The sequence below is a fragment of the Formica exsecta genome, unplaced genomic scaffold (assembly GCF_003651465.1).
Source record: "Formica exsecta isolate Colony F162 unplaced genomic scaffold, ASM365146v1 scaffold583, whole genome shotgun sequence".
In the NCBI taxonomy this organism is placed as follows: Eukaryota; Metazoa; Arthropoda; class Insecta; order Hymenoptera; family Formicidae; genus Formica; species Formica exsecta.
Window position 1 is genome coordinate 83,966 of NW_021853097.1, and position 21,973 is coordinate 105,938.

The window sequence follows — 21,973 nt, forward strand, 5'->3', positions numbered from 1 at the left end:
TTTATATACTAAAGTTGTGCTATTAAAAATTGTTTAATATACAAACTCATATATTTCATATTAGCTACAATTATATAAATTTGTGAATACATAACACATTTTTTATATATTTATCTATAAGTGTATTTGCTGAACAGTTGAACAAATGTCGATATTAGAAGTATTCAACAAATGGTTATAGGAAAGACAGCCTAATCCAAATAATCCCATGGAGTACTGCTCAACTATACCACCTTTACAACAGTTAATCGGCGGTTTACCGCCACCACCAACAGTGATGGTACCTGTGGGCGTTCTAAAGAGAGAGGGTTCAAAACATCGTACAGAAGGACAAAAATCTGTAATGTTCAGTGACGGTACGTAGATGTTTATCTTATTAGGTATTTTTAACTCTTTTTTTTTCTTTCTTTTTAACTTAACTTCTTGGTAAGAAGAACTTCTTGGTTATTTACTATAGCGGACCCAGCCCCAATGACGTTGACCTTCACATATGTTGTCAAGGACATAATCCTGAGTAACTTTTCTTTATAACTTAATCGGCGGTCTCTTATAATTTTTGAGATATTTAAAGTTAAAGTTAGATTTGAAACGAAAATTTGGTTTGAGTTATATAACGTAACTTGAATCAAATTTTAATTTTAAATCAGAAATAGGTTTGGATTAGGTTATATCTTCCGGAAGTGGGCTCTCTCCCGTAGGGGGGGAGGGCGGAACCCACTGTGTCCATGCATATATTTTACAATGCGAAGCGAGGTCCAGCCTAGAATTGTTGTGTGGATGGGAAAGTGCATGCGTAAACGCAGTGAGTTCCGCCCCCCCCCCTCCTTACAGGGGGGCTTCACTTCCGGAAGATATAACCTAACCCAAACCTATTTCTGAAAATTTGGTTTGAGTTACGTTGTATAACTTATTAAAAAGTTATTAACAAACAAAAATTTGTAAAAATCAAGATTTATACATAGTCTGACAATGAAAAACTGGATATTTAAGTTAGTTTATATCATAAGAATTCACTAGCACAGAAAATAATAAAAAATGAACATGAAATAGTATAAACATTGAGGGAAGGTATTCAAATGTAAACACAAAGGAATATTTCCGCGACCTGCTAACATCAATGTGTATGTACACGTGAAAGTTGAAAATATGTCTTGAAAATGTATTTTTAGCTGATTCATTTATTTATGTGTAGTAAATCGAACGCATGGGCCGGGGGAAGAGGAAAAGGTAAAACTTAGAAGTTTGAAATATACCAAAGTACATGCATGGACTGGAAGCACACACACTCACACACACACGCACTCACGGAGGGGTGCAAGGGGGGTCTTTGGTGTGTGTGTGTGTGTGTGCGCGCGTGCGCGCGTGCTTCCTGTCCGTGCATGTACTTTGGTATATTTCGAACTTTTTTTGTTAATAACTTTTTAATAAGCAACGAGCGACGATTAAATTAGAAGAAAAAGTTGCTCAGAATTATGTTCTTGACAACATATGTCAAGGTCAAGGTCATTAGGGTTGGGTCCCCTATTCGCTATATTTACCGTAAGATACAATGTATGGAATATATCTTTTGTTTAGTTTTAATCCTCTCGTACAGAAATTAATGTATATTAGATATCTACTGGATGTTCTCAATGTGTATTAGGAGTAGGATATCCATGAATATATAGGAAACAGCTATTAGACATGCTTTAAATATCCAAATGTCCGCAATACGAGATCTTATAAATATCTACAGGATATGTAGGCCAATATCCACTGGACATCCACATCAGTATTCTGTGGATATTTATGTAGATATTCAGTGGATATTTATGTAGATATATCCATTATTTTATATATCCATTGTATGTTAGTTAAATTTTGGTCACAAAATGACTATAATTAAATGTTCTAAATTAGGTCTCATGAAACCCGAACATGATGTCGATATGTCCCATTCACGGGACGTCATTATCTAACATTTGTATTAATAACATATAAATATATAATATTAATAATATATATTACCTAATTTCTTAAATTTGTTGAATAATTTAATTTATAAAATCAAATCAAAATTAAAAAATTTTATTTATATGAAAGTTAATCTCTATTTTATATCTTAAGTAAATATCATAACGAACGATTTTCACTTATTAGGATAAATTCTTCCCGAATAAGTGAAAATCGGACATTTATCTGTTTAATTTTTCAAAAAACAGTTCAATATCTGAATTCCTCGGTACGGGAGTCGTATCAGAAATTAAATTGATAGAAATAATTACGATGTTATTAGCCGCATTTTGCAGGCATTATATATGCTCGTGACAAGAACTTGAATACGGATATAGAAATTGAATAGTGCGCCGCATAGCTGTAAGCGAATAAACTATACTATTTCAATAAATTATAGAAATGCTAAAAGCTGCAGATTCTGTTTAGTTTCTACTGCCAATTTGCCATCAGAATGCGTGCGCGCAGATCTTGCTCAGTTTCTGCCGACAATCTGACGTTAAGTCATGTTAGCAGATCCTATTCGATTTCTGCTACCAATCTGCCATCAGATTGCGCGCGCGCAGATACTGCTCGATTTCTGCTACCAATTTGACATCAAATTGCGTTGTGCAGATTCTGCTCGGTTTCTGCTGGCAATCTGCTATAATAATTCTATGCAAATCCTGTTCGGTTTGTGTTACTGATCTGCTGTCAAATTATTTCAGCAGGTTTTGTAACATTTCTGCTGACATTCTACTATTATTATCTGATATAACAGACTTTATATACAATCTGGAATCTTTCTGCTGACAAAAATTTGTAGCAGACATTTGGCAAAATCTGTTCGAACAGACTTGGCTATCTGGGATATAATAACACATAATAATGTTATATATATTATAGGTAAATTTATATAATTTATTAAGTTATAAGTAATAAAGGCTCCGTAAGCTAAAAACGAACAAAGAAACAGGCAATCAGAGACAAGCGCAGGTAATCGGGCGCAATTTAATATTAAAAATTTTAAATTATATATAAAAATACAACGAGCGTACGTTTCGGCCCCTTTTTGAGCCATCTTCAGCGCAGGTTAACAATATAATCAAACGCAAACGGACAAACTATAACATAAGGTCGTCTTGTAAAACAATAAATATATTCGCAATGTCAGTGAGTAAAAAAATAAATAAATATACGGAGACAAGATATGGAAGAAAACAAGTTGATAAAAATGTCACGTCTCTCACGTCAGTATCCCAGAATAAATCTCCGATATGTCGATGCATCTCCACGATGTTTAACTTCTGAAATGATACATCAGGAAGCACGGGATAACTAGCATCGAAGCACAACAATAACTTATCTCCCGTGCTTCCTGATGTATCATTTCAGAAGTTAAACATTGTGGAGATGCATCGACATATCGGAGATTTATTCTGGGACACTGACGTGAGAGACAACATTTTTATCAACTTGTTTTCCTCTACATCTTGTCGCCGTATATTTATTTATTTTTTTACTCACTGATGTTGCGAATTTATTTATTGTTTTACTAGACGACCTTATGTTATAGTTTGTCCGTTTGCGTTTGATTATATTGTTAACCTGCGCTGAAGCTGGCTTAAAAAGGGGGCCGAAACGTACACTCGTTGTATCTTTATATATAATTTAAAATTTTAAATATTATATTGCGCCCGATTACCTGCGCTTGGCTCTGATTGTTTCTTTGTTCGTTATATAATTTAAGGCTCCTGAGTAGTCGCTGTGAAACTCTGAGTTGACGGTGGCGACATGGGAATAAAGATGTTGCGGTAGGAATAAAAACCCTGTCCAACGACTTACCATATAAGTGAACTGGGATTTATTTGTAACTTTCGGCTGGATTTTTTAGCTCACGCCTACTGCTCACAGCTCCCCTCTTACCCCTCGCTCCTTAGCAACGCATCGTAAATCGTAACTAAGGAGCGCATCGCTTAGTCTCAGGAACGTGCGTATCACAAATGTGATAGCACAATACTCTAGTAACCATAAAACATAAATATTTTAAATTGTTATAGAACATATAAGTAATTAATAATATAATAATTATTATTTTTATTATTAATACAAAATAAAATATTGAATAGAAAATTTTAATGAGAACTTTTACTACTAGAGTATTGTGCTATTATATTTATGATGCGCACGTTCCTGAGACTAACAAGGAAGGGCGCGACCTTGGGATCACCAAATTGAAAAAGGCTTTTATAGTGTAATACTCTATTAGAATAATACTTGAGCAAAGGGATAGGGCGCAATGCTCAACCATTTCCAAGAAAATGATTCAAACAATATGGCTTTCCTTGTATCTGGCTCCGTTATATCAATTATCGAAAAGGCGGTGTAGCTCGGGCATTAAACGCGTGACTATCACTCATCCTATCCGGGTTCAATTCGTGTCCCTGCCACTCTTTTTCTCATTCTTTTTTTATACAATCTAGCAACAAATATTTATTCATGTAAAATAAAATTAATTTAACTAACATTTTTTTTTTAATTTGCCCTTTCGGAAGGCAATTTTCTTTTAATTTACCCAAGGACAAGAATTGAACCCGGGTCTGATGCGTGATAGCCACCCGCTTTAATGCCCGAGCTACGCCGCCTTCTCCCTAATCGATATAACGGAGCTGGATATAAGAAAAGCCATATTATTTAAATCAAATTTTCTTGGAAATGGCTAAGCATTGCGCCCTTCCTTTGCTCAAGTATTCTTCTAATAAAGTACTACACTATATAAAAGATATATAAAAGATATATGCTATATATATGTTACATGTTAGCTACAAGTTACCAGCATGTTACTCACATGTCAGAATTTTTATGCAACGCCTCACGTTGCAAATCGATGAACTATGAGGCGTGAAAAGTGACGTTTTGACAGCCCAAATTATTCTTGCGTGCCATTTCGTAATTATTCGCTGAGTATACTAAAGCGATCTGTAGTTTTGTTTCTTTAAAATATCTTTTTATTTAAAGATGGCACGCAAGAATTCTCAGCGTGTCATTTCTCGCTTCTGACGTCATCATTCCAATATGGCCGCGGCGACTACTCAGGAGCCTTAATTTATAAGATTAAAGATTTTATTTGTATGAAAGTTAATTTCTATTTTATATTTTCAATAGAAAATAACGAATGATTTTCACTTATTCAGACAGAAATTGTCCGAATAAGTGAAAATCGGACATTTATCTATCCGATTTTCTAAAAATTAGTTCAATATCTGAATTCCCCGGTACGGGAATCGTATCAGAAATTAAACTGATAGAAATAATTACAATGTTATTAGCCACATTTTGCAGACATTATATACGTTGATGACAAGAACTTGAATACAAGTATAGAAAGTGAATAATGCTCCGCATAGCGGTAAGCAAATGAACACGTAAATCTCTAATAAATATCTTTGGTAGCTTCTTGATGGACATAGATTTGTGAATAACATGTGAATATTTAATGAATATCTTCGGTAGCTACTTGATTGACATGGATATATGGATAACACGTGTATATCTAGTAGATATCTTTGGTAGCTACTTGGTAAACATGGATATATGAATAATACGTGTATATCTAGTGGATATTTTTTGTAGCTTTTTGGTGGACATGGATATATGGATAATGTGTATATCCATTAGATATCCTCGCTAGTTATTTGAGAGATATAGATATTTTATTCATCTATTAGATGTCTACTAGTTATCCATAGTAGACATGGACATAAAATAGATATGTAGATATTCACTAGATATCTATTCGATATTTTGTTCTGTGTGGGCTCAGACCGAATACGTGGGTCGTTGGCGTCCGAGTCAAAATAACATTTACTTTTATCAGCAAAATGTTAGATATAGTCAAATTTATATATAATTTTACCTTTAACTCTGATATATCGACAATTTATCGGCTACTAAAAAGTTGTCCATTTTAATCCTCCTGAATAATTCAACTTTTTTGCAGATATCGATCAGCACTATTTTTTTCTTGAACATCGAAGTAAAAAATCTTAAAAGGATTTTTTCTCGTTTATATAGAAAAAATTACATATTTTTAAAGAAATCCACCTTCTTTCGTTTGCATTCAGAATTCATTAAAAATAAAATATTCAATAAATAATTTTTATTAAAATAATTATGAAATCATCAACTACAATGTAGACAGAGGTTTCATGAATTTTTTCAGATTTTTTTTTATTCTTTAAGATGAAGAAAATATAGCGTAAGATACAAAAGATCCACTATTCACTAAAAAGGTGCCGAGAAAACGTATTCAGTCGGAGGGTTAGGTAAGAAAGGTATAAAAGTATGCAGATAGAATTCAAAATCATTAATCTAATTCCAATATTGCAGGAAGTTTGCTTATAGTATAAAGAAGTGTGGCTATGCACTTTTTTCTGAACAGCATTTTGGGATAATTTAATCAGATAATCACTTCACTTTTATTTTTTATACATCTATATTTTCTATACATTACTTTTTATACATCACACATCTAAATAGTATTTATTTATTCAATTTATAAATCAATCATTAGTGCATATGCTCTTACATGTGTAAGATAACTCGTGTATGCTCTTATGTGTGCAAGATTAATTCATGTAATACATGCAGCTTTACGAAATAACATGGTCCATTGAGGAACAACAAGAACTGTATGTTGGATACATTTATGGAATACATTGTTTGTTTAGAAGCCAATTTGTTTAATTCACACTTCTTTATTCTGCTTATAGTTCTTACTTCTAAAGGACTAAACCTATTCCATATTATTCTATAAACAAATCAGCATGTAAAGTCTTTGCTGTTTTTGAACAAACAATATATTCGTTAAATATATCCTACATACAGTTCTTGCTGAATTTCTGTTAAGAAATTTGTAAAGCTGCATTACACGAATTATCTTGCACATGTAAGAGTATACACGAGTTATTCTGCACACTTAAAAGCACTGAGGATTTATTTATTATAAATACTATTTGAATGCAATATATAAAAAGTAATGTGAAGTAATTACCTCAGAAATGTGCTATTCAGAAAGAAAGTGTATAGCCATACTTCTTTATATAAGCAAATTTCTTGCAATATTTAAATTAGATTAATAAATTTGAATTTTATCTGCATACTTTTATTAAAACTAAACAAACAAGATATTCCATAAATATATCCTACATATAGTTCTTGTTATTTTTCAACGAATCAAGTTATTTCGTAAAACTGCATGTATTGCACGAGTTATCTTGTTATGTAAAAGCATACGATCAATGATTTATTTATAATAAATAAATACTATTTTAATAATAACAGCAATAGACTTAGAATATTAACAATGCTAACAACGGAAGTGCACGAAGTGTTAATCGCAAATGGGTGTGTATTATATATCATCGGAAAGATCTTGCCGAGTAGATTTCAGCTATATAATATCTCTCTTGAATGGCGTCTCTAGAGGGCACTATGCGCAATAGAAGTTATATAGCTATTTGGACCTTTTAAAAAATTGGTTGTGGTTTTTGCTTCAAGAATGTCAAGCAGAAGGTCTCTACTAGTAGAATCAATTGTATAAGTTTTGATTAGGATATTTTATTTAATAAAACATAAATTGCGTTTTTCGTTTTAGTTTAGAAACGAAAATAAAAGTGAAGAGAAGAAAAAGAAAAACGAAAAGACTAATCGTAATGATAACGTTCGAAAAAGCAATCGTAATAAAGAGATCTACTGTAGAAATTATATGAACATTTGATGTATGTAGGATTTTGATTACAAATCTGGCAAATAGGTTCTTTAAAAGAAAAATTTATGTCTTGTAATTCTTTAAATTCCACATATGGAACATCAAATCCGCCTTTGAACCATGCATACCTAATCGGTTGATATATCCCATCGGTTGATATACTGAAGATTGAAATTGGTTTGAAATTAAGTTATGGATTTTCAATATATTTTCGCGCCTGTGCAAAAGTGTTTGATTTCCTGTAAGAAAAGCGTGTTCCGTGAAACGCTTGATGAAAACAAAATAGATCGAGTGGCATGAAACCTGTTGAATCTTCTGACAAAATTTTTAATAAAACAGCAGCATTATTATCTTGATAAAGTTCGTCTGATTTTTGAGCGCTCCACGAATCTACAACCAGAACGGTCTTCTTTTCTGGATTTTGTTCAACGATGGGTTTAAAGACATTTTGAAAGAAATCTCTTACAAGCCTCTTGTCTAGTTTACCAGATTTGGAACACCGAATTATGAGATTTTTGTAATTGAGAAGTTGTATGGTCGTAAGAAATTGAAGAAATTGACCACTAACTTTCTGGAGGCAAATCAGCAATGGCGATATCAATTTTCCCTCCATAGAAAGAATTGGTTGGATACTATAAGAATGAGTTCGAGCATTTAATTGAGCGATTACAGCTGTTGTAATTTTTCACCTGTTAATGATAACGTGCGATTGGAAAGTGGCGTGCAGTTAAATCCCGACTGATCGGTATTGAATATTTCACTTGCATCAAACTTGGAATAAATATTATCAATAAAATCGAGATGAAATTCAACACCATTATTCATAGTTTTCTCGGCTTCGTGTTGTTTCTTAATAAAAGTGAATAGACAGATTTTTCTTTACAAAAAACCAAAACTTTTCTTAAATTTGTTAACCCATTGCAACGACGCTGTGAAATCTATCAATCTAATCAATTTGTCATGATACAGGGCCCACCGCTGAATAGTTTGGTCATGAACTGGAATTCCTTCCAAACGGGCCTGCATGAACTGCTCTAAACAATATTTTGTTCCGGATAGCTATTTTTCTCGTTGTGTGCTCTTTAACATATTTTTCGCATCTATTTATATAGATAGGATGTTGTATTTTGGGAAATCAAGTTTTAATTGTATTAAAAGACCATTTTGTATGCTCTTTGCATGTTTCTACAACATATCGCGCATATTCAAGAGTATAAAAGCTTCATTAGAAGATAAGCTTTCTTCCTCATAAATTGGCTCGATTTTGCCGTCTTCTAAAATAGCATCAGTGTATGTCTTCAACTATTTCAAACTCAAATTGGTTTTCGTTATCCATGGGATTGACCATGGATATGATTCTCTCCGCTACCTGAATCTCTTTACGAGATGGACTGCCTCAACAGTAGTGTAATTCACAAGCTTCTGCTTGAAAAATTCAAATACTTTCAATGCCCTAATGGCCCCTAACAACACACATGTCCAGAAGATATTCAGAGGATGTAAACTTCTGGATATCCTATGGATGTCCTCTGGACATTATTAGGGACTATCTTGTGCAGAACACAAAAAAAAAATTGTATTGGAAATAAATGAATGAAATGATGCAGAGAGAGAATAAAAATGCAAAAAAAGAATGCAAGGAACAAACCTGATATTTGCTCGAGAATCTGCACTTGGGCAGAGAAGAGCGCTTTTCTATTTCGAAGAACGTTTGCTTGTTCGGAGATATCTCTATGCATCTATTCAAAACTTTAATCATCTATCCATTTATATGTGCAAGACTACCAACGAGATCAGTCACATGTTCGTTGTAATGTATGCTATGAGCAGAATTCGGAAATTAAAGATTTCCGGCCGAACTTTCCATAGTGATGCCAGAACGAGGTACGAGGTCCCGGCTCACCGGCTCGGCAGTGGAGGGGATAACGCACACACTTCGTTCTGACATCACTGTTTCCCATTCCGAAGTACCAAGTAGCGGCCAAGCGCCGAGAATACCAGTGCTGTAGCGATACCTACCGCTGCCTACCGCTGTGAATCAGATATAATACTAATCCCTTTTTTTCTCTGCTTTTTGCTTCTCTTCCACTTTTTTCGTATCATTTTGAACTTAATAAACTAGATTTTCAAAAAGCCCAAATAGCTATATAACTTCTATTGCGCATGGGGCGCTCTCTAGATGCGCTATTCAAGCGAGATATATTGTATAGCTGAACTCTACTCGGCAAGATCTTTCCAACGATATACATATAATACATACCCATTTGCGATTAACATTTCGTGCTCTTTCTTTGTAAGTGGGGAAACTGCCAAATAAGAGCCAACGCGCGGTTATTGGTGCGCAAACTTTTTGTTGTTAAATTTTATTGACAAGTATGCATTAAAAATATACGTTTTGGATCGCTTTTTAATCCATCTTTAGCATAGATAACAAAATTTGATTGTAGCAACCAGTATTGCGCAGGTTAAAATCTTTAATATGAAATTGATTTTTATATTTTGTTATAGATACATTACGACTTTACATCGTAATATCTCCATTTTTGAGATACGTAAAGCAAAAATAAGATATATTTTCGTAACGTATAAAACAAATCCAAACTTCGATTAAGCTTATTAAAACCTTGATCGGTTCAGCCATTATTGAGATCTGATAAACTAATATATATACAGGGTGACCCGCAATGACCGCTCACCAAGTACATAGCGTTATTCCTTACCAAAAACTGAATCGAGAAGTCCTGGACCATTTTTTTATAACGTTTAATAAAGGAGTTATTATTGAGTAAAGTCAGGCCAATCAGCGCCGATCAGCCGGACGCACGTCAGTGAGTCGCGCACCTGATAGTATACACCGTCGAGCGCTCACGCACACTATCAGGCGCGCGGCTCACTGACGTGCGTTCGGCTAAAGATCGGCGCTGATTGGCCCGACTTTACTCAATAATAACTCCTTTATTAAACGTTATAAAAAAAATGGTTCAGGACTTTTTGACTCAATTTTTGGTAAGGAATAACGCTATGTACTTAGTGGGCGGTCATTGCGGGTCACCCTGTATATATATTGGCCAAAATTATAAATTCATGAACATATAGTAATTTTTATGTCTTATAATATGTTAAGTATTACACACACACACGCGCGCGCGCGCGCGCGTGTGTGTGTGCGTGTTTGTGTGCGTGCGTGCGTGCACTGCGTGCGTCATGTGCGTGTGGGGTGGAGGTGTGTGAAGTTGTGGATGCGGATATATGTAAAATTTGTTATTGCTATATACAATTATCTTATAAATCATATATAGCACTTTTCCTGTTATATTATATTTTGAGTTTTGTTTCGTTTGTTATTCCTTCATCCAATACATCCGATACAAAGTTATTAGCTATTTATTTTTGCCTCTCTGGAACGTGTCGTCACGTTGTCAGCCCCAATCTTTCCTGTTTGTTTTATTTTTACGCACCTATAACTAAAACACAGGAATAAGGCCTGGCTGTGACCTGACAGAGCTAGACACGTGTTGGGACCCGAAGCCATCGTATCGTAAACAAGGAATCAAACGGATTTTTGCGTCGGAATCCACGTTGACAGACACCGCTACGAGGAAACAGAGTCATCCTCTTCTAGACAATACGACTAACAGTTATATACCGCATGATCATAATTTATTGCCCCCGAACGTCACTATACACAAAGGCCGTAAGGATGCTATATTGTATGTAGAATTTCCAATCACAATAATATATATTAATATTGTTTTCTTTTCTTTTCTTACTAAAACAGAAATTACGTATCATCCACCCATAGATGAAAGCGTACTTTATAAGACGCTAAAAAATGAATGCGAATCACCGGTAATGTTCGCGATTAATCGGAATCTCTATGCGTATGTGAAAATAATTAATTGTAAGTAAAAACGATATTTCTAAACAATATTCTTATTTGCTTTATTGTAGTAGGAGATTTTAAAAACGCAATTTTTAGTAAACTGCTGTGTAAACAAGGTCTGCTGGAATGTGACATCAAGAGGTCTTGCTTGCGTTGGCCAAGACGAAGTTATTTTATTAGTCGAGATTTTACCGGATGAAACGCGAATTCCAAAGGATGTTCTCATATATATTAATCAACTATATCTCGAAGCTATTAAAGGTAACTTAATATATCGTATATATCGTTACATCAATTATATAAATTTATCTAATATCTCAATAATAACTCAATACTATTTGCATTCTACATTGCAATGAATTATCTTTGCTGTCATAGGTAATACAATAACGGAACTTGGATTTTCGGTATATCAAGGTAGTAACCTGTTGGGTTCACGCGAGCATTCGGGATTTCTTTTTATTCGTCAAACATTACAATGTTTACAAAAAATTATTTTACCACCTGCACCTTTCCTAATTGGACTCTTGATTCATAGGTAAAAATAATAAAATATTACTTAAAATATTAACATGCACAGCATATTTTTATTTTTTCAAATATATGAATCTGTTCATGTTGTAAATACATACATATGTAGTATTTTTATATATAAAAATAAATTTTAGTTTTGGGGTAATAAGTTAATATATAATTAATGTCAATATATAAACCGAACACATGCAAATGCAAATTCATGAACGCATCCATACAATCAAGTATTTATATGTAATAAATCTGTTCAATTTTTCTTCCATCTTTTATTTTTTTAGTTATTTCATTAATGTAAATTCATTTATATAAATTACTGTATAATTTCTCTTTTTCATGTATTTATCACATTTTTATTTTAATTATATGTCCCATACAGCACAGAACATTGCAGCAACATTTGCAACATTGCCGCAATGTTACTGCAATGTTGTTACAACGTTCTGTGCTGTATGGGGTACGGTTTATATATTTATTTAATTATTTATGTTATATATTTATATTTGTTATATAATTATCTGTACCTATTTTAGCTATTTTGTTGTTTTAAATTTGAAACCAAATAAAACTACAGTTTATATTATGAGAAAATTTAATAATTGTAAATAATAATAAAATATAAATAATTATTTATGTGAACAATAATATAATTATATTTCTAGTCTACATATATAATAAATCTTTATTATATATGTGATATTACAAAAAATTGTTGGTACTTTCTTTATGTTACAATTTATTTGTAAAATTATATTAGAAATTATATTAAAATATATTACTAAATTATATTTAGTATTATTAACATTTTTTATTAAATATATAAAAAGTTAATGTTTTAATTTAGAAAGAGGAAAATATGGTGTATGTATAATATACTTTTTAATTAGTGAATATAATTGAATGTTTTGTCATGAACAAAATTATAATCAATCTTGCAGTTTTTTTTAATTATATGATTCTGTTTGTCTGATCATAGTAATTTTACTTATATTTCTTGTTTATTTTAGATGGGAAACTCCATGGGCTAAAGTATTTCCATTAAGACTTCTTCTACGTCTTGGTGCGGAATATCGTTATTATCCTTGCCCATTGGTGTCTGTTCGTTTCCGGGATGCGTTATACTTCGAAATTGGGCATACCGTCATGAAAGTATTAGCGGATTTTAGAAATTTTGGATATACTTTACCTGGAGTAAGAGGTTTAACAATTCATCTCAAGAATCGAACGACGGACGTTATGTTTCCTAGAAATCGATATGACCAAGTTATAAAAGGACTTTATAACTCGAATGATCATGTATTGGCTTATGCTTCAAATTTTAGTATAGCCGCTGATTCACATTTGGTTTGTATACAAACAAATACTGGCGATGAAAGCAATTATCAAACGCAAGCGATAAATATTCACAACAAACCGAGAACAGGTGAGTTCATGTACAAAATTTCTGGTGATATGTAAGAAAAAAAGAATCAATAGGGATTTATAAGGTAGATAGTACTTACTAAGTCAAGTAAAGAATGTTCAATGAACATAGATCGAAAAATCAATTCTGTTAAAGTTAGAAGCGATATTTGATATTTACTAAAGTAGTGATCTTCCTATTTTTATTTATTATCCTATTATCCTATTTTATTTGCAAGCGATGTGAAAACAGAATTATTTTACATATTTTCACTTGGATCTTTATGAAAAATGTGCTGCTTTCAATTCTGTACACTTTATAATGAAAGATTATCTTATTGTTTTGCTTGGCTACTTTAACCCCCATTTTAATCTGCTAAATTTTTATGAAAATATTTTAAGAACTTATTTTTATATCAATAAATGATATTACAAGGTTTACATTAGCAAATTGACAATATTTGTCAAGTGTGGAATTTTTGGAAAAATTTGAAATTCTGGGTTACGTTCCGAAACTGTTCTTAGAGGAAACAAAAGGGATAAACGAGGGTAAAACAGCTAAAGCGCATGAGGAAAACGAGAGTTATTCAGTTTTGGAACATACTGGATATAATTAAAGGAAAAAAAGTTAAATTCAAATATTAGTGGAATACTTATCTATTTCATTACAATTAAAAACTTCAGACATAAATGTAATTCAAACTTGCACTTTTATTTTCCTGCCATTTAATTCCTTGTCATTCACTCATGTAAAATGTAGATGAGAATTTTCCACGAATGAAGGAAACACGAACGCTTTCTCTCAGTTTTGGAACGTTCTGGATCAGAACCAATTGGAAACGCTTGAAAAGGCCAGCAAATAAATTTTTTTTGGAACGTAACCTTGGAATACAAAAATATGAAGTGTAAATGAAGGGAGGACATATAGAACATTCTTTATATTCTTAAATATCAAAATAAGAATGTGTAAAGTAATTGTTGTTTTCACATTGTATGTGATAAATATCTTTTTCTTTCTTTCTTTGGCGTAGAGTGGGTAAAAATAGTTGCTCACGCTGCCATCAATCAATCTTAAAATTAGTTGGGTATTATGTTAATTGAGTACATAACAAGCAGAGAGAGGGGCATAGCTTGTGTTCATATGGTGAGATCGTGTTTTTGGAGGAAAGGAAAAATAAGTAGAATAATCCTGAGGGAGGGTTCTTGTAGGAGTTTAAACGTCATAAGAAGGAATTTTTCCCAATTTTGTTTGCAAGATAGAGAGTAGAAGTAAGGGTCGATGAGTTTGAAGGAGAGGACATAACCATAAAGCGTGGTTAATGTCTTGGAGAGAAAAACCACAATCACAAGAGGGTGAGTTAACAATATTGCAGTTGGAATAAGCTGGACTTCAAATTGTAGTGGTTTGCTCTGATTCTACAGGTAATCACGATTTCAAGGCGGTCAAGCTTAATCCAGTAAGAAATTTGATAGCAAATTGTTGCCAAATTGGCATCAAATTTGCTCAGAAATTGGTAACAAATCCGATGCCATCTGCATCCGCATTAAGCTTGTATTTTGCTGGCAAAGCTTGCTGATATAACTTGACAGCAAATTGACGGCAAAAACCGAGCACAGCTTGTTCACATGACTTGACGTCAAATTGGCGGCAGAAATCGAGCAAAATCTGCGCAGGGCAATCTGACGGTAGATTGACAGCAAAAACTAAACAAAATCTGCAGTTTTTGGCCATTCATATGAAAAGGAACATTTAAATGAATTTAAAGTCTCAATCCCAAGTAGCAAAATAACGATTTTGGTTACAAAATGGCCAATTAGACATCCTAAGTTAGGTCGCATGAGACGCGAAAATGACATCATATGTCATATCCATCGAAAGTCATTTTCTAACGTTCTTTTGATGGCAAAAATAAGACCAATTACAGTATTAATATATAATAACATATACTAATGTGTTAAAATATAGATAAATTTAAATAATTTAATTTATAAAATATTTTTCAGACAGAAATTGTTCGAATAAGTGAAAATCGAACAATAATCTGTCCGATTTTCCAATAATCAATTCAATATCTGAATTCCCTATATGGGAATCGTGTCAAAAATTGAATTGAATGACTGAAGTGAGGGGGGTATTTAAGGCGGCAGGAGGCACGAACCAAGCATTCATCTCTTCCATGGCAGCGGCACTGTCGTATCTGTGTAGGGCATCTACATACTCTTCTAGCCCAACAAATAATAGAAATAGATATACATATATTATAATATTATTAGCCGCATTTTGCAGGCTTTATTTACATTTATAACAAAAACTTGAATACGGGTATAAATAGTGAATATCGCGCCGCATAGCGATAAGCGACTGAACTATACTATTTCAAATAATAGTTAATTTTGTAATACTTTGTAATAAGCTGCAGATTCTGTTCGGTTTTTGCTGCCAATCTGCCGTCAGATTACGCACGCCAGATCTTGCTCAGTTTCTGCTGACAATTTGATATCAGTCATGTCAGCAAGTTTTGCTCGGTTTTTGCCGGCGATCTGCCAGCTTAAGGTAATAATAACTCTTCTACCAAATTTGTAGCCTTTTTGCTGGCAATGATTTGTAGCGGACACTTGGCAAAATCTGTTAGAACAGACGTGGCTGACTGAGTAAGTTTTAGAAACCACGGCTTGGGAGAGAAAGGCGGGTAAAGTTGGAAGTATTTTTTGCCCTTGAATCGAGATTGATAAAATAGAACATTGCTCGTTGTGGAACAAGGTCGTTCCCGAGATTTGGCATATAAGTCGGATAATTGGACAGGGTTCCGATCGGATTGCTAGTAAATCTGCTGTCTCGTTATCCTTTAGCCCCGAATGAGCAAAAATTCAAACAATAGTGATACTAATATCCAGTAGAGTAGCGCATCTCAGTTTGTCTGTAATTAGTAAGATAAGATAATTGTGATCTTTGGAGAATATTGGTGATGAAATTATTTCAACCATGCTACGAGAGCCAGAAAAGATAATGGCATGTTTAATATCTGAAGAAAAGATGTAGTCGATGCAACGAATAAGAGCAAGAATTTAGCCCGTGTAGACGGAAGCTAGTGAGTCTATTTTAAATAACTTTTCGAACTTGCAGGGAGGGGAAGTAAAAAGAAATTCTTACATAGCTACCCGAATTCATTTTTGAGATGTCTGTGAAAAAACGTGTGTTTGTTTTCGACAAGATGATTATAAGAAGACATAAAAATGATCTGAGGAAAAGGCGCGTTTTTTAATTTATCAGCTAACGCGGGTGAGGTAAGAACTGTATTAGCTATAAAAGTGGAGGTTTTGTATGAAAAGTGGTAGATGGGGAACGTTTAAAAGTAGCAATATTGTGTTTATATTTTTTAATAATGATGAAAGTCGTGTATAATAATATATAATGCTATATATAATATAGCAATCATAAATATTGTTTGTCTTGTCTAATGAGACTGATTTAGAGGTCATAAAGCTTATCAATGATGAGGAGGCTTTCATACAGACTGGTGACGGGTCAAAACTCATCTCTGAGCAGCTACGGGCGCCAATTTTCAATCGTCTAGTACGATTGGACCGTTCTGAAGATATACTGGAGTGTCGTTTCTCCGTGGCAGTCGATATTGCATCCATTGAGCGAGATTCCAACATCACTCTGGAGGGGTATATACTGTTAAAAGTGGCAAAAGGTACGAGATCTGAATAGCTCAGTGGTAAGAGCAGTTGTCCGGAAAGCGAAAGACTCGGGTTCGATTCCCGATTCAGCCACTCGTGCCTCGCACATTTTTTCCAGTCCACAGATATTGTTTTCTAACAATTATTTGTCGGGCTGGGGAAGTGTGTAAATGCCCTACACAGATACGACAATGCCTGCTACTATGGATGGGATGTTTACTTCATACGTGCCTCCTGCCGCCTTAAATCTCCCTCTCACTTCATTCGTGATTGGGTTTAACTGCTAGGAATTTAGCGATGAATTTAAATAAGAAAAATATGAAGCGATGTTTCAGCACCAGTTTCCAGGATTACATTGACCAGGGTTGATTGAGTCTAGAGTCAATACAATATCACAGTGTTCGACATTGGATTTTTTACAAAGATTCCATTAGCCCATAATTGTTGACCGGAAGAGTGAAGGATCCGAATGAAGGATTCCATTAAATCATGAATAAGGGAGATTTGAAAATATTGAAGTGCAGTCGAGGATCGGCTTCCCATCAAACTCCGCGAAGCGATTTGAGAATATTTGCAAGTTTATTGCATTTTTTAACTAGGTAGTTGACATACTCGTAATCTTTAAGTTTGTAATCAAAGAGAATATTTAGGAATTGAATGGATTTAATGGGCTCTCTGTTAAGATTGATGGAGTATTCTAGAGGGTCAATTCTCTTTCTACTAAATACTAGAAGTTGGTTAAGGTAGATTTGGTGGAAGAGATGGTCAGTCCTTTGTATTTTAAATGAAGAGTAAAACAATGTACTTTAATGACTTCCCTAAGTTAAACAATCTTGAGAACTATGTCGTCTGCGAAGTATACCATTTCGTATTCACTTTGCAATGAATTTATTGTATTTAGCAACATGTAAGTTGAAGAGTAGAGGACTCAAGATAAAGCCTTGCGGAACTCCTTTACGAGAAAGAAAAGGTTTGATCTCTGCATTAATGACAAATTGTATTTGTCCAAAATAGGTTAAATTATAGATAAACGAGCAGATTTTAGGAGGCAATTTCTTCTATTTCGACTAAATCTGAAATGAAAATATTGGGGATGATATTATCGAATGCGCCTTTGATGTCAAGGAAGACACATGTCGCGAATTGGCGGAAAACAAATCCACAATATATTTCTAAGGTGATAATTTTCAGGTTATCATGACAGGATTTTCTTTTTCTGAAACCATATTGATTTGGAGGTAAAATTTTATTGGTTTTGATCCATCATTTCAAACGAGTCAAGATGAGTTTTCAAAGTATTTTTAAGAGGCATGAGGTAAGGGAGATAGAACGGAATTTGCCCGGAGTACTTTTATAGCGTTTTCGAATGAACGCTTAGGTGAAAATGCTATTAGAAATTTAGAAGACTAAAGAATATGGTGCCATGATTCAAGGATTGCATTCTTTTCTAGAAAATCATTAAAAATGTTGAAAAGAATAGATAGTTAGTCATCCGGAAGTTTGGAAATAATGCAATTTGATTACAGCCTGAGGAGGAGCGAGTTTTAAGTTTTTTGATTATTGATCAGAGTTTTTCCAAAGTAAAAGGGTTGTCAAATATTTTGCAAGCATAATTGCTGGGAAGATGATGGAATGATATAATACTGAAGGAGGGCAAGTAGAATTCATAACCTTCAGCATGTTCTCTGAAATCTCATAATTAGAATCAAATGGAGAAGACAGAAGACCAAGGTGTCTGTTTTCAAATCTCTGAATCATTTTTCATATACACACTATGAGGGTACGAGGCGTAAGAGTTCGCCAGAATTTTCTCCAACCACATCTTTTTCCGTTTTAAAGATACGTTTTACTATCACCTCTTGTTTTTTAAGCTTTAAATAGTTCACGTATGAAAGGTTTTTTTGTAGTTAGAGTTTTTTCCTCTTAAATCTTCACATCTTCACATTTATTATTCTACTAATTATAAAGAGCAAGAAAGGAGGATCTCCTCCTATTGAATGATCGAGATGTATGACGATTAGTAGGAGCTTTTTGGCACCTTTTCGGTCGTTGTAGCTTTAGATGGTTAACAAATCTGTCGTATTTTTGTACTGAAATGCAGTTAGCATTCTCAAGATTAGAGGAAAATTGAGGGAAGTTCAAGTAGAGAGATTTCAAGAATTGTTTTTCCTCTAGAGAAAGATTAATTCTGTGAAAGAAAAACAGGGGCATTTTTGATAAAGTAGCAAATTTTTAGTGTAACGGAGAAATGATCGCTGAAGTAAGGGTCTGAAAGGACGTTCCACGCAAGAGTGAGACGAAGAGAAGAAAACAAGAGAAAGATCTATAGCAGATTAGGATTGACCGGGACGTGTAATGTACGTAGCGGAACTGTCATTAAGACAATTGAATGAAGAGTTAAGAGTTGATATGAGAAGGGCGGCTCCCACACTGTCAGAACGACCACTTCCGCTATCTTTATGATGAGCATTGAAGTCACCGACTAAAATGTCTTGAGGGAAAGATTTACACAAACTAAAGATTATCCCAATCTAAGTAGAAAGAGAACCAAGCGAGTATCGATAGACTGATACAATTAACAGGTGAAGTTTTTATAGAGAATGAAGATTATGATGTAATTTAGTTTGTTAGAAATAAGGAAACAATGACTTATTGCTTTAAATGAAATCGGTTTCCTGATGGCGAGGATCATTTCTCTTGAGTTACGAGTGAGAATATATCTTTCCGTAGTATATGGAAGTTGTAAAGAAAGAAAAAAAGTTCAGGGATTCAGCTAGATCTCAGACAAAGCAATTATGTCGTAGTCATGTGAGAGGGATCTATCAGTAAACAAAATGCGTGCAACATGCCAGTAATATGCAATAGATTTACTCAGAAGTTGCTAGCAAATTGGCATCCGTTATGTCCGCATTAGGCTTATGATTTCCTAGCAGAACCTGTTCACAAAATCTGACAACAGATTAGCGGCAGAAACCAAGCAGGATCTTCTAACATGAATTGACGTCAGATTGTCAGAAACAGAGCAAAATCTGCGCAATCTGACGGCGAGTTGGCAGTAGAAACCGAGCAGAATCTGCAGCTTTTTTAGCCGTTTATATAAAATAATGCATTTAAATCAGTGCTGGGATTTACTTGCAACTTTCGGCCGGATTTCTTGACTCACGCCTACTGCTGCAGGAGGCGTGAGTCAAGAAATCCGACCGAAAGTTGCAAGTAAATCCCAGCACTGATTTAAATGGATTTAAAGGGTTTTGATCTCAAGTAGCAAAATGAAACTATATTTGAAAAAACTATTGTTTAAAATAGTATAGTTCGTCGGTTTACCGCCATGCGGCGCACTATAGACTATATCCATATTCGAGTTTTTGTCATGAGCGTATATAAAAACTGCAAAATGCGGCTAATTTCATTGTAATTATTTCTAGTTTAATTTCTAATACGATTTCCATATAGGAGAATTCAGATATTGAACTGATTGTTCGGTTTCTGCCGACAATCTGATGTCAAGTCATGTTAGCAGATCCTGCTCAGTTTCTGCCGCCAATCTGTTGTCAGATTCTGTGAGCAGGCTTTGCTCAATTTTTGACACCATTTTGTCGATTAAATCGATAATAACAACTTCTGTACCAGATTTGTAACCTTCTTGCTGACAACAGTTGAAAGCAGACACTTGGCACGATCTGCTTTCAATAGACTTGTCTATTTGGGATTTTATTAGATATAGAATGGCAATTTCATTGAAAAATTCTCAGCGGAGGAGAATTCTGTGAGGATTTATTTTGAGTTGGTAGATTTATCATAGAAAGTGTTATTTGAAAGGAAATTGATAGAATTAAGGGACTGAATGAAAGAGTTCACTTCATTATAGAGTCCAAAGATAATAAGAAACGATGTAAATTTCTCCATAAGGGAGCTCAAAAATTTTTATAGTTAAATAAAAATTCGAGGTTGAGGTTCAACATTAACATTGATTGAGAGTTAGGAAATATAGGAGGAAGAGGGTTGGAGAGAGAGAGAGAGAAGAGTCACTAGATATTCCGTGGGACGGAGATTGTGGCATACGCTCATTAGAGCCAATAAAGGAGGAGAGGTTGTTTTTGTTTTTGATGTTCTGTTTTATGAATCGGAAGTTTCAGAGATGAGATTTAAGTTTGTAGGACGCGGTTTGGAATAAGAAGCAGCACTAGACTGTACAGAATTGTATTATTTCTTACAATTAGTGTAGTTATATATATGTATACATAGAGTTCTGCACGGCTTCTGCAAAAGATCTAGGTTTGTAAGGAGATTTGATAGAGGAGGAATAAAGAGAAGAGGAGAAGATAGAGTCGAGAGTCAAGGATTCACCAAGCTTCGAGAAGTCAGAGAAGTTGAATTGAGAATTAGATTAGATTTTAGTACTCATGCCACGAATAATATACCTGGCATCAATTAGCGGAATATTTTTATGAGCCATCAATTCACAAATCCTTCCCTGAGTGTGATACTTCGTGCAATTAAGGTCGGATTTATGAAAGGGTTTTTACAATTTACACATGTGGGAGAAAGATTTCGGACAAGAGGTTCCATCCTCATGCATTCTTTCTCCGCAATGGAAAACAGCGGGCATATTCCTTGCATTGAGATTTCAAATGACCGTATCGATAATAAGAGTAGCAAAGAGAGGTTTTAGGCACGAAAAGATTAACTTTGTATCTAACCATATACATATAGAAAAACGTATTTAGGTGGAG

At 34.0% G+C, this 21,973-nt stretch overlaps 1 protein-coding gene across 7 annotated transcripts in view; it reads left to right on the forward strand.

Annotated features, from left to right (window-relative positions):
• The window catches only part of LOC115242238 (zinc finger FYVE domain-containing protein 16), a 50,524-nt gene that overhangs the window by 10,925 nt on the left and 17,626 nt on the right, over positions 1 to 21,973 (forward strand). For 3 of the 7 annotated variants that reach the window (XM_029818376.1, XM_029818375.1, XM_029818377.1), the window contains 6 exons: positions 182 to 356; positions 11,217 to 11,435; positions 11,520 to 11,642; positions 11,721 to 11,885; positions 12,003 to 12,162; positions 13,163 to 13,578. In XM_029818376.1, the coding sequence (XP_029674236.1) occupies positions 182 to 356; positions 11,217 to 11,435; positions 11,520 to 11,642; positions 11,721 to 11,885; positions 12,003 to 12,162; positions 13,163 to 13,578 (1,258 nt within the window). Of the gene's footprint in view, positions 1 to 181; positions 357 to 11,216; positions 11,436 to 11,519; positions 11,643 to 11,720; positions 11,886 to 12,002; positions 12,163 to 13,162; positions 13,579 to 13,992; positions 14,464 to 21,973 lie in introns of those variants that run through there. The other 4 variants (XM_029818381.1, XM_029818378.1, XM_029818379.1 and 1 more) reach the window with 4 other exon arrangements.